The sequence below is a fragment of the Grampus griseus genome (genome assembly GCF_964374135.1).
Source record: "Grampus griseus genome assembly, chromosome: 5".
NCBI classification, from domain to species: Eukaryota; Metazoa; Chordata; class Mammalia; order Artiodactyla; family Delphinidae; genus Grampus; species Grampus griseus.
Window position 1 is genome coordinate 70,781,280 of NC_138998.1, and position 12,829 is coordinate 70,794,108.

The following is a 12,829-nucleotide window of genomic DNA, read 5'->3' on the forward strand; positions in this document are numbered from 1 at the left end:
GTAGGGCTCTTCATAATGAAAAAATTGAAAATACCCGCCTTTTAAAACTACCCAGAATTCTGAAGTTTTCCTTCTATTGCTAGGCAACAAAAAAAGGATCTAGATAAAACAACCAACTAAAATCTATGAGGGAAATTTACAGCGATAAGCAGAGAAGAAAAAAGACCTGCTGCCTGAGCAAAAATATCTGCTCTCCCAAGACTCATAAAGGAAAAGAAGCCAGAGAGCAATTGCTGAGCCATTTTACCATGTCATCTGTATAAGTATAAAGTTGTTCTGCTTTAACTACGAGACCCCCAAATGAATTTAAAATCTAATTATTACCAAATCAGAATCTCATTTTATTCTGCTGATATACCATTTCCAGACTTCTGATCTATTTTTTAATCTTTTCTAAGCTAAAATTTGAGTGGTAGGAAAGCTTGTTTTTTTACTTTTATTATTTTTTTTTTTGCAGTACGCGGGCCTCTCACTGTTGTGGCCTTTCCTGCTGCGGAGCACAGGCTCCGGACGCGCAGGCTCAGCAGCCACGACTCACGGGCCTAGCCGCTCTGCGGCATGTGGGGTCTTCCCGGACCAGGGCACGAATCCGTGTCCCCTGCATCGGCAGGCGGACGGACTCTCAACCACTGCGCCACCAGGGAAGCCCAAGCTTTTTTTTTTTTTAAATAAGCCTTTTCTTCAAATTTTCATTCAAATAAATTGGAAAAATCTGTTTTTCTACTGTTGAGCGGAAGGTATATACTCATAAACGTATACATAAAATGACAGTGAAAGAGACATTTGAATGCTCCTAGATGGGGGCAGAAGCCCGAGCAGTTTAGGTGGAACTAGAAGCTGCAAGAACATAAGAAGACCTGTCCTTCCAAGCTTCCCAGCTCCAGAGAAAAGTCACCCACCGACCTTCTGACTAATCAGCTGGGTGCAGCTTCATCAGCAAACACCTTAAGAAAACATTTACACTTAAAATGTCAGGAAAAAAAAAACTGTTTAACTTAAAATCTTGAAGTTCACTCTTACCTCACGAATCAGGTCATAGTCTTTGAATAATTTTCATTTTAAAGTGCTTAAACATAAAGGCCTCAAAAATGGCCTAGTAATACTATCACTTAAGTGTATATCTGTTACAAAATTATAATGTATTTAAAGTCTAACATTCAAGTTTAAAACAAATGGGTGAAATTCAGAATTAACGCTGAGACTTCACCCTTAATCAGCACTCTTACATCTTGGTACATCATGAGTCAGTAGTACTGTTTGATCCATAGGATTAAAGTGGGACACCCTAGATTAGAAGTATCTAGCTGAAGTGCCTCTATTCTCAAAGTTCTTATTTGTTCCTATTAAAGTAGACCAAAAATAAGTCATAAATACAGTCCTCTGAGAAAGGAATGGCCCCATATTTATCTTAGTTATATATTAATCTGGCTAAAATAAAAGTAAATGGCTGAAGCTAGCATAAAGTGCAGAAATTTCAAAACATACTTAAACAGGAAAGATAGATGATATCACAAGCCACTTTTAAAATAATATATTAGTAGTCATTGAAAAAAAATCAAACATACTCACTTAAAACTGAACATTCTCAATTATTTTAGTCATGAATTCCTAAAATTTTTAACCGGCATGTATATGAATTTAAAACAGATAAATTAGTAATTCATATACTCAAATTCATGAAACTGGAGATCTAATTATTACTCTCTTCTTTGTGAAGAATGTCTAATCAGGATATGTTCATCAAAGAAAGAAATCTGATCAGCAACATTTCTTGCTTTTCTTGACATCTCGACTCAAAAATTACTCAAAATGAGAATTGAGCTGATCCTGAGTTCTCTCTAATAAGAATACGTCTACTTTGCCATCCATCAAGCTCATGAAATATTCTTCTAAATACTTCCATTTATCCAACAGATATTGTACAATTACTTGGGGCAAAGGTACAAGATAAAATTTGACCTTTTCTCTATACCTTTTAAACTAACTCCATTTGCACTATGGACTTCTTAACCTACTGGTAAATTTTATTCTTAAACCTTCCACTCATTTTTAGATCAAATACGGAACTCTTAATTTAATAAACTTCTTCTAGGCATTTTCCATACTGACTTTTATATGTCAACACATAGTGATTTGTTTTTTTCCCTGAACACAATTTATAGAAATTCCCTGAATAACAAAAAGAAAACAATTTTGTTATATTCACTTGACAGCCAAAAAGAAAATGACTGCTGTGCTGCTGTAAGTGTATAAAGATATGTTATCATTCCATTCGCCTCTCTGGAATGTATATGGAAGACATCTGTACAGCAGATAAAGAAGTCAGCAGCCAGAGTTAGATACAGCAAGTAAATGTGTTCTGTAATAGGAATAGTTACGGATTTTTAAAGGCTCGGGAGTGAGCCACTCCCAAGAATTCAGTAAGTACAGTATATATACCTAACAACTCACAATTTACAAGTAATTTATAAAAACTCTGTAGCATTAAGTTAGTTTGCTAAAGAACTATGAATCTTCCAATTGTAAACTGATAAATTCCTGGATGCATTTCTTATACTGCATTTCAGTATGGTTATTAGTAGAATATTGACCTGGCTGTCCATAAAGTCCTTCTGATTCCCGCATCTCTTCATTCATTCTTGCTAAACGTAACCTAAAATTAAATAAAAGAATTTTTTAGATAAGTTATACAATATAAATATTCATAAGCTAATGAATTACATACACAGCTAAGACGTATTCATGTAATTTTTTCTTTTACCAGTATTTGCCACTGAAACAAAAGTACTTTTAGTTTATCAGGCCCAGCAATCTGAGATACAAAAATAACTGTATCTTATCTTATACAATTCTCATGAGAGAAGACAATAAAAGACTTCTAACAAGGGCATTTCACTTCTGTTTAAGCAGGTTCCTGGCAGCACCTCTAGCAGCTTACTTCCTCCAGACACAGAGAATTCCTGGCTCCTAAAGCAACCTGTCAAACTTTAACTGCCAACTGCTGAAATTATTGCTTCTATAGAATGGAAGCAATAGCCTGTCATAAGTTCATTCTGGTTCACCCTGAGGTACGGTAGTTCCAGATGTATAAATAGCACGTGTTATCTATAAATATTAGGGATATATTCTGACCTACAGACATTATAATAAGTGACCATAGGTTACCAAGATTTTTGCATGGTTACCATATTGCTTATACATTCTTTTTTGGGTTATTTATCCTGGCAGCAGGAAGACCTGTAGCACTGGATTAAGGAAACAAGAATTTCCTCTCATTTTCTTACTGACTTTAAGCAACATTTTGAAACAGGCAAATGTTACCTGTGGTGCCCCTCTCCTACTCTGTACTTCTTGCCTGTCCTCCAGGCCGCCAAATCCTCAACGCCTTCCCAGACTTCTGTCACCCTCTTCTAGCATGCTCTCTCTGGCAGTTGCCGCATCTGACATGGGCTTTTTTTATCTTCAAAGTACCACAATTCCCTGCCATTTCCTTTCCAACCATTGTGTGAATTAATAATAGCAAGATAAGTCTCCCTTTTTGGTATTTGGACTTTTCACAGAGGATGCCTGTTTCAAAAAATTGTAAGTGAAACTGACGTCCTCATACAAAGTAAAATGAGAAAACTTAAGACAATTTGGGACCATATTTTGGGGGAAGAAGGCCCATTACTGTAAGAATTGCCTGGGAAGCTGCAGTCAGGGTTAATTTCTCTGTATATCACTCCTATCTTTTCTTTAATAACTTATCTTTCTCCAATTTTAAGTCTATAATGATTTAATAGATGTAAATTTTCCTACAATAGACTCCACCCCTCCAGTGAGGAAAAGAAGCTAAGTACAGAGAAAATATGTCTTGCTCTTTTGTTTTTTCATTTTGTTTTAATCTGGCAGGGGTCAGGGAGGGGTGATATATGGCAAGTCAAGAATTCTCAGTGGGAGCTCAGGAGTTCAAGACAGTCAAGGGAGTTTCTATCTGTAAGTGACTGAAATTCAGTAGTGTAGATGGAACTATCTCTACTTATTTAACAGGGAATCAGCAATCCTGGGCTTCATTCAGAATAGACTGAATAAGCGATTCATACAACATATGCTTGAGACTCCCTACACAACAATAAAGTGTAGGTGACAACCACATTCCTAGATTCCAAGTGTAATGAACAACTCTGATCTAAGATGAAAATCAAATAAAGACCTCAAGATTCTTTCTTTAGTAGGTCATGTTAAATTGTATTCAAACATTCCAAAACAAATATTTTTACCTCAAAATAGAGGACTCATACAAATAATTCTTTAAAAAAGTAAGTACAAACAGGTCCCCTAATTATCACTGCCCAAAGGAAATGCAACTGCAAAAGTTACTAACATCAATGCAGTTGGTTTCCCTGCTTATAATCCTCTAATTCCTGAGGTAGTCAAAAAATTGCCTGTTACTATACCAATCCAACTCCCACCCCAGTACTGTACTGAGAGTTAAAGAATCAGAAAAGTTACTGATTTTCTGTTCCTACTGGCCAGGCAGTATAACAGAAGTGGCTAAGCACATGGGTTTTAGAGCCAGAATTCTTGGTTTCAAATCCCAGCCCTACCACTTACTAGCTTCTCAAATTATTTGTGGCTTGGCTTCCTTATAAAATGAGGCTGATAATAATAAAACCTTCCTCACAGGGTTGAGGTGGGAACCAAGTAAGTTCATGTATGTAAAGTGCTTCATACATTTAACGTGCTTAGAGAAGTAAATGGCTTCTAGTAAAGAACCAAGTTTAAATTTCATGCCTACACACGAAACTCTATGTTTAAACACTGTATTAAGTAATACGGTGTATGGAAAATAATCAAGTGAAAAGAAAACACTTACAAGGTCACTATATCAGCGTTGGCTGCTTCCACAGCTATACTCAAAGGGTCCTTCCCTTCTTCATCAGTGGCATGTTGATTGGCACCTCGTTTTAGGAATAAACATACCTGCCTGTTTAAGGGAACAGTGTTTATGAGATATTGCCGATAAGAAAAAAAATTAGTATTCACCTTAAGAAATAAAAAGCACTACTTAAAGAAATAACATTTTCATTAGGAAATTCTTGATTTCATTCTACAAAGATTTATTGACTATTGACTCTAATAATAAAAATCTACCATGATCAACATTTTATAAATCTTATGAAATTTTCACATTTAACCTGATAATATACAGCATAGTGAGATGTGTAAATTATGGTCCCTACCCTCCAAGAATATCATAAAAAGATGTACACAGATAACTATAAATGTAAATAAAACAAAAATCACTCAAGGTCATTATCTGGGAAAGAAGAAAGCCAAGGCAATGTTAACATCATAATACATTAACGATAATACAACAGCAACGAGTGGGAAGTAATCTTGCTGCTGTATTCCACAAATATTCATAACTTGAAGAAACTGACAAAAAATGAAAAAAAATGAATAAATGGAGTCTATAAAGTAAAATGGGAATAATTATGATTATGAAGAAAATACAAAGGATGAGTTAAATACAACCATTTTTAAGTAGAGAAAAGTTTTTATGATAAAGTTATTGAACTGAATCTTCTTGCTAATAGAGGGAAACAAAATAAGCTATGATGAAAATAGAAGATGCTATAAAATAAACATTAAAAAAGGACAGTTTCTTCTTTGTCCAGGTAATAAGACTTGGAGATCCTGAGATGTTTTATTGAAAAACAATGACCTATGACACAAACTTTACATAAGGCCAATATTTTGACTTTATTTGTACCCTCTAGTAGAAAGCTCATTTTTACGGCTTTATTGTTCTGTGAATCTAAATATTGCTCCAGAAGACACACATCAATAGCACAAAATAAGAATTAACTACCCTGTGGGAAAACTAAAATTTACAAAGTTACAGAACTCTCCCAAAATGTATGTGCTATCTACATAATGTATGTACATGCATAAATATACACAAATACAGACTTAAGTTGCCTGATGAAATCACCACAGTTTTAAATACTAAAACAGATCTATATAAAGAATTAGTAAAGTTCAAAGTAAGCTTGGCAATTTTCTTATCTGAAAAGTAACCATATCTTTTTTCTGAATGAAATTTTTAAAAATTTTAAGTGCCAGCATGAGAGTGTAAGTCAAGGAAAGTATAACTTTATAAGCTCTAGCTAACAATCTTAACCTGAGAAAGGGCAAAACATTATTTCAAAATAATTTTTTCAACTACTTAAATATATAAGCACTAGTTTACCCCGTGTGCCCTAAGACAGTGGCATGGTGCAGTGGTCCCCGCCCTTGCACATCTCTCTGGTTCACATTAGCACCATTCTGAAGGAGAAACTCGCATGTCACCAAAGAGCCCTTAGAGGAAAAAAGAAGATAACAATGGAGAAAAAGCAAACAAACAATAATATATTTCTATTAACAGAGTATTTACTTTACTCTAATAGCCTTTCTATTGTATTTTCCCCAAAAGAGAAAATACCCCCCTGCAAAAAGCAGAAAAATGATAAATTATATTATTTTCTTCCCAAGAACTACTTCTAACTGGGATTCAATTTGCAGTTTGTGATCTAGCAAAACCCACTACTTTCATTACTAGAACTCCCTCATTAAGAAAAAAAATTGAGCTTATACAAAGTGATGTTCAGAAATCACTACTAGCTGCTGCTTCTATTTTCTATCCCATCTCTTAAAGCAAACAATAATGCTAAAGCTATGCTCAAAATGAATTATGATTTTTTTTAATGCTCTACTACCACTGAAGACCTGAATTTACAAATTCATACCCCTAATACAGCCTGAATAAGTGGTGTTGCTTTGTTTTCCTCAGAATTAGGCCAGTTCACATCTGCGCCATGAGCCAAAGCTTCAGCCATTTTAGGAAGATTTTTTTCATACGAAGCCCTGTAAAGCTGGAGTCCTGGATTAAGATGTTGAGAGTCGAGAAACACAGAAGAATCCTGCCTTTCTGTCTCTGAAAAGCAAACACAAATACATCAATAAAAATGAGCTCTTGGCAAGGAGGGAGGGAAAGAATGGGGAGTCATTGCTTCATAGGTACAGAATTTCAGTTCTGTAAGATGAAAAGAGTTCTGTGGATAGATGGTGGTGATGGCAGCACAACAGTGTGAATAGATTTAATGCCACTGAACTGTACACTTGAAAATTGTTAAGATGGTAAATTTTACGTTATGTGTATCTTACCACAGCTTTTTAAAAAAGCGAACTCTTACCTGTATCACAGTATGAAAGTTGTGACATAAGAAACCACTAGTTTAACAAAATGAGCTAATGGGAGATGTTCACAAAGGAATCTTATTTCCTATAGACTAATCACTCTCCACAACCTTCTTCTCTTATAAATACATCGACTAGTACACCAGGCCTTTATGGTCTTGCCAGTATCCAATGGATAGGTAAATTACTCTGTATTAGATTAAAATTAGGTATATATGAGTATAAGCCTGGACTTAGAGACTCAGAAGAGGCAGTAAGAACCCCTAAAGGATTTCACTACTAGACCAAACCTCACTTTATTCCTAGAATGGTCCAATACCATCATCACAATTTGCAGTACAAGCAATTCAAATAATTTAAAGAATGCTTACTATCCTGAGTATTCTGCAAGATCATAACCACTGAAATCATAAAGGAGAGAATATAGGAGGAAAGCACAGGTCAGAAGAAAAACCTAACTTGGGGGGGGGATGTGGGGGATTTGCTGATCTCTTTCTCCTGATAAGAAAAGACAGCCACAAAAAAACATAACGGGTAGTAAGAAATACCGTTCACGTGGATTAAAAATTATCCTTAGCTATTGACATATATCTTGAGGCTCAGAAAAATGTACAGCTAAGAGAGAACTTCCAAATATGAAAATAGCTGCTTTCTCATTCAGCAGTATTAACTGCCCCTTAGTACCTTCTGAAAGACTAACCACTTCCTTCAGAAACTATTTAATCAAACTTGGCATTTTCCACATGCATTTTTCAGCAAACAATACCAATTAACATGGAATTTCACCAAAACTCACCCGGCTCATATAAACTATTGGCTGACACTGTGGAAGGTAAAGATTCTCTTCCATCATCAGAGCTCTGCTGGATTCCACTGTCATTACTTTTGACTGTTTTAAAGAAAAACCAGCTAGTGATTAAAGTTTGCACCATTAAGAAAAAAAGTCCCACAATCAATGAGGTTTTAAAATGAGCTCTGATACATCAACGTGATCTCAGCCACCACCAGTAGAATAAATTTACGACAATTTTAATCCTTTGGAACACTTCACGTATCAAAATATGAATCAGTCATGAAGCCTGGCAATAAACTTATTTTCAGAGTCGCAACATATCTCATTACCCCGTAATGTGTCAGGGGTAGTAAAGAGTTAATTTATCGTATGACTGTAAGTAATGTGTAATTCTGAGACAATGGGTAACATCTAGAGAAATGGCCACACCGCACAATGACCACGGGCACAGACTTGGAATGCTCCACAAGAGTAGTACTTACTACTACGTAGTTTTGAAGAAGTATCAAAGTAGGAGAAGAGTGAATCTAGCTCATCAGGACAGAACAGAGACTCCCTCCTGGCCTCGTCGCTATTTACAGCAATCACTGGGGACATGCAAGTTAGCAAAGCACAAAGCAGGCCATAAGAAGGGAAAAGGGCAGGAAAAAACGTTACTGGGAAAAATTTAGGAGGAAAAAACAGGAAGGCTATTAGGTGGTTAATCAGATATTTAGGGCTTTTTGCATGACAGATTTGCAATTCCCATCTCCCCTTTCATTTTAAGCAGTTTTATTCCTTAAGAATATACACATTATGGTTGAACCTTGAACAACACAGGTTTGAACTACGTGGGTCCACCTACACTCAGATTTTTTCAATACTAAATACTACAGTACCACATGATCTGGGATTGGTGGCATCCACAGATGCAGAACCAATGATACAGAGGAACTGCAGAGCAGACATGGAGGAAACGCATACATGGAGGGCCAACTACAAATTATATGAGAAGTTTCAACTGATCGGAGAGTCAGTGCCCCAACCCCCGAGTTGTTCAAGGGTCAAGTGTACCTAGAAATGTGAATTATCAGAACACTGCTTAAATTTAACTGTTTTAAAGACAGAGAAATCCAATTTTTCTGTAGAATATACAGAAGGAAACAGTTTTTAGCATTTAAAAAATCTACAACAGCTACTAATTCAGAGATTAAGAAAGTGACTTCAGCTTAAGAAAATATTTATATAGATAACAAGTAAACCGTAATACCTGAACTTTGGGGAGATGCTCTAACTTGTTCACTTGGCCCAAGTTTAGAAATGCTCAGCCTCTTTTCTTCACAACTTTTGGAGACAATCTGTTTTTCCTGCTCAGGAGGTGATGATGATATAGAATATTTATCCACAAATTTTCTCTCCACATATTTTGCTCTGATATACGCCTCTTTCTCCTGTCTGGTTGGTATACATAAAAATGTCATGATGTTCTGCTTAATATCTTAGCATGGCTAATACTGAAAAGAAGCCATTACATATTGAATTTTTCAAAGAAAGTCACTAAATGTCATACTAGTTAAAACTGAATTTGCAACATTCTATAACATGGTTTCCTTCCCAATATTTAATGAACTATGATTTCATGTTTAAATGAAAAACAAACAATAAAATGAAAAATCACAAGTATTAACATGGCACTCTCTTATTGTCTTAATTTCTATGCTCATTCATTCCCATACATATTCTCTTTTGCTTTTTACAGAATGAAAAACATTACCAAGAAACTATTAAAATTTACAGAAGTTAACTTTAATTCCATTTTTACTCCGATAAATAATGTCACATACTGAACTATCACTAGTCATGACCATAATTCTTCATAAGACAACTACTTCAAAACAACATAGCATTTCTAACATAAGGGGGACCAAAAAAGGTATCACATTTAAAATTTTTGATTTATGATACAACTATAAAACACCAAGTTTGTTCTATACCTTTTCTTACTTACATCTTTCTAAAATGCCTAGGTCTTTGGCTAAAATAGGATATCTCAAGGTCTGAAATAACTCAAACAGACATGCTTTAGCAAAAAAATAAGAATCTGATTTAAGTGGTATTGGTTTAGAGGGCAATAACTTTTAGAAAGTATTAATTATCATAAAAATATAATCAAACATAGGATTATGGCAAATAAAATTTTAATACCTAATATAAAGAATCATAAAGTCTAAAAATAACATGAACAACAAAACTAATTATCTCCCTTGAAGGCAGCCACTTCGTTCAGAGTCTCCATATATAGAATTGGAAGTAAAATTTCAAACAGAGCAATTAAGTAAGTACTCTCCCCTACCAGAAGCTACCCTTTTCATCTGTAATTCTTCAATATAATAATGCCATGTATGAAATACATAATTAACAAATATTTGCAGAACGAAGTCAAACAATGTGATACTATTCATTGTAGGTAGTAGAAACTTGATCCTTGGAGACATTAATGAACAGATTAACTCTTTTTAAAGGCCTGCCACTAACAGAACTTTGTCTCCTTTAACTGCTAAGAGTTTTTATATTCCTATGTGGAGCCTTTTTTTTTTTAATTAATTTATTTTTAATTTATTTATTTCTGGCTACTTTGGGTCTTTGTTGCTGTGCGCGGGCTTTCTCTAGTTGTGGCGAGCGGGGGCTACTCTTCAATGCAGTGTGCGGGCTTCTCATTGTGGTGGCTTCTCTTGTGGAGCACGGGCTCTAGGCGTGCAGGCTTCAGTAGTTGTGGCATGCAGGCTCAGTAGTTGTGGCTCACAGGCTCTAGAGCGCAGGCTCGGTAGTTGTGGCCCACGGGCTTAGTTGCTCCGCGGCATGTGGGATCTTCCTGGGCCAGGGCTCGAACCTGTGTCCCCTGCATTGGCAAGCGGATTCTTAACCACTGCGCCACCAGGGAAGCCCCGGAGCCTTAATTTTTAAGATTCTCTCTCATCTGGAGACTATAATTTATTACCTGACTAGTAAAATATAATTATCTAATTAACAAACCCAAGAGAGACACAGCCACATTTTAACAGAAGCAGTAATGATCTCTTCTAAACAGTCTGCTTCAATAATACATATCAATTAAAGTGAAATAAAATAACAGTTATATTCAAGATGGTGGTGGGGGGGGGAATGAGGTAACACATTAACACAACAGTACCTTTGTCCTGGTTGCGGTTTCTTTATTCCCATTTTTTCCACATTAGCTTCATAAACTCTATTCATAACATCATTCCCCAACTCACACATAAGCTGTTTGGCAGAAAGACAGAAAATAAGCAATAATTTCCTAAAAAACACTGTATAAATCCTTAAGCAAACAGAGCTACTTAGTTCTTTTTGCATGTTCTGCAAATGCTCATTTCACAAAGATGCTTGAAGTTAAAACAAAAGGAGACAAGGACTGAGAGCAATATCACCATTTTGCCATTCTTCACCAGAATACCTCCCCTAGAAGATTACTACTCCTCAAGAAAGCGTTTCTCCTCACCCATCTTCTAACAGATTTCTATCCCTTACTGTGACTAGCACAAGGCTACACATTCACAACATCTGCTAAGTTAACTGAAAAAAGAAGCCTAAGTCCAGACACGGTAAGGTTTAAACAACTCAGAATTGAAGTAAACTATTTTCTCCTTACTCTTTATTTATAAGTATTTCTAAATATTTTTTAAATGTATCAGACAGTTGTGTTTCAACCAAAGCTTCTAAACTGAATCCACTGAGTTCATATCTACACGCAAAGTTGATGCAGAAATTAGATTGCTAGCCCCCACCCCCCACTTTCTTCTCCTTTGAATTCATAACAATTTATGGAATCTATCGAAATAGGGCTCTACCACAGGAGCCAACTTAATCACTTTCATTTAGACGTTTCCACAGTGATTCCACAAAGAAAACTTTTTACTTTACTTAATTGACAGGATTATTGGTTTATTTATGGATTGAAATAAAAACACAAGCATATTAAGAACACAATTTTCAGACAGAAATAAATGTAGGATACACTACAACCTTTACACAAACGTATATTTTTTACAGTATGGTAAACTAAATGGTGGGAATTAAAATGGGTATACTATTAACCAGTATAAATTTTGTAAATATTAAAAACCCAGTTGTGATATAAAATCATTTATGACATTTTCATAGATATGAATCCTTACACAGGAAAAAGGATGTCTTAGTCTGATGAGTACTACCCCTTAAAAATGTAAATTTGCAAATGTGTTATGCTAAAATATGCAATGATAATGACATGCTATACCAATCCATCACGCAGCTCACCATAGCAATATCTAATATTTTTAACAAGAATTTATGTAATTATAAAATATAAAATTAAGGCACAGAATCTAAGATAATTTGTGAGAAAACATAAAAATGCAGGGTTGCTGGTTTCCTTAAAAAGTGAACTGACAGGGCTTCCCTGGTGGCGCAGTGGTTAAGAGTCCGCCTGCCGATGCAGGGGACACGGGTTCTTGCCCCGGTTCGGGAGGATCCCACATGCCGCGGAGCGGCTGGGCCCGTGAGCCATGGCTGCTGAGCCTGTGCGTCCAGAGCCTGTGCTCCGCAATGGGAGAGGCCCACAACAGTGAAAGGCCCGCGTACCGCAAAAAAAAAAAAAGTGAACTGACATGGAGTTAAGAGTGCTACATAATAAGCTTAGCAAATTTAAAAAACCAATAACAAAACACCAGATTTGCCAAAATAACATCAGATATGTTCCAATACAATTTAATTCACTGTTAGCACTGAGAAACTCACACATTTGTAAAACCAGATTCTAAAATCTTGACTTTG

At 35.7% G+C, this 12,829-nt stretch overlaps 1 protein-coding gene across 3 annotated transcripts in view; it reads right to left on the bottom strand.

The window, feature by feature from the left end:
- ACAP2 (ArfGAP with coiled-coil, ankyrin repeat and PH domains 2) overlaps nucleotides 1-12,829 on the bottom strand; it is a 164,341-nt gene that overhangs the window by 7,799 nt on the left and 143,713 nt on the right. For 2 of the 3 annotated variants that reach the window (XM_082654106.1, XM_082654105.1), the window contains 6 exons: nucleotides 11,187-11,278; nucleotides 9,267-9,451; nucleotides 6,774-6,961; nucleotides 6,236-6,345; nucleotides 4,856-4,966; nucleotides 2,592-2,653 (listed from right to left, as the gene is read on the bottom strand). In XM_082654106.1, coding sequence (XP_082510232.1) covers nucleotides 2,592-2,653; nucleotides 4,856-4,966; nucleotides 6,236-6,345; nucleotides 6,774-6,961; nucleotides 9,267-9,451; nucleotides 11,187-11,278 — 748 coding nt within the window. Of the gene's footprint in view, nucleotides 1-2,591; nucleotides 2,654-4,855; nucleotides 4,967-6,235; nucleotides 6,346-6,773; nucleotides 6,962-8,020; nucleotides 8,114-9,266; nucleotides 9,452-11,186; nucleotides 11,279-12,829 lie in introns of all 3 variants that reach the window. The other variant, XM_082654107.1, reaches the window with a different exon arrangement.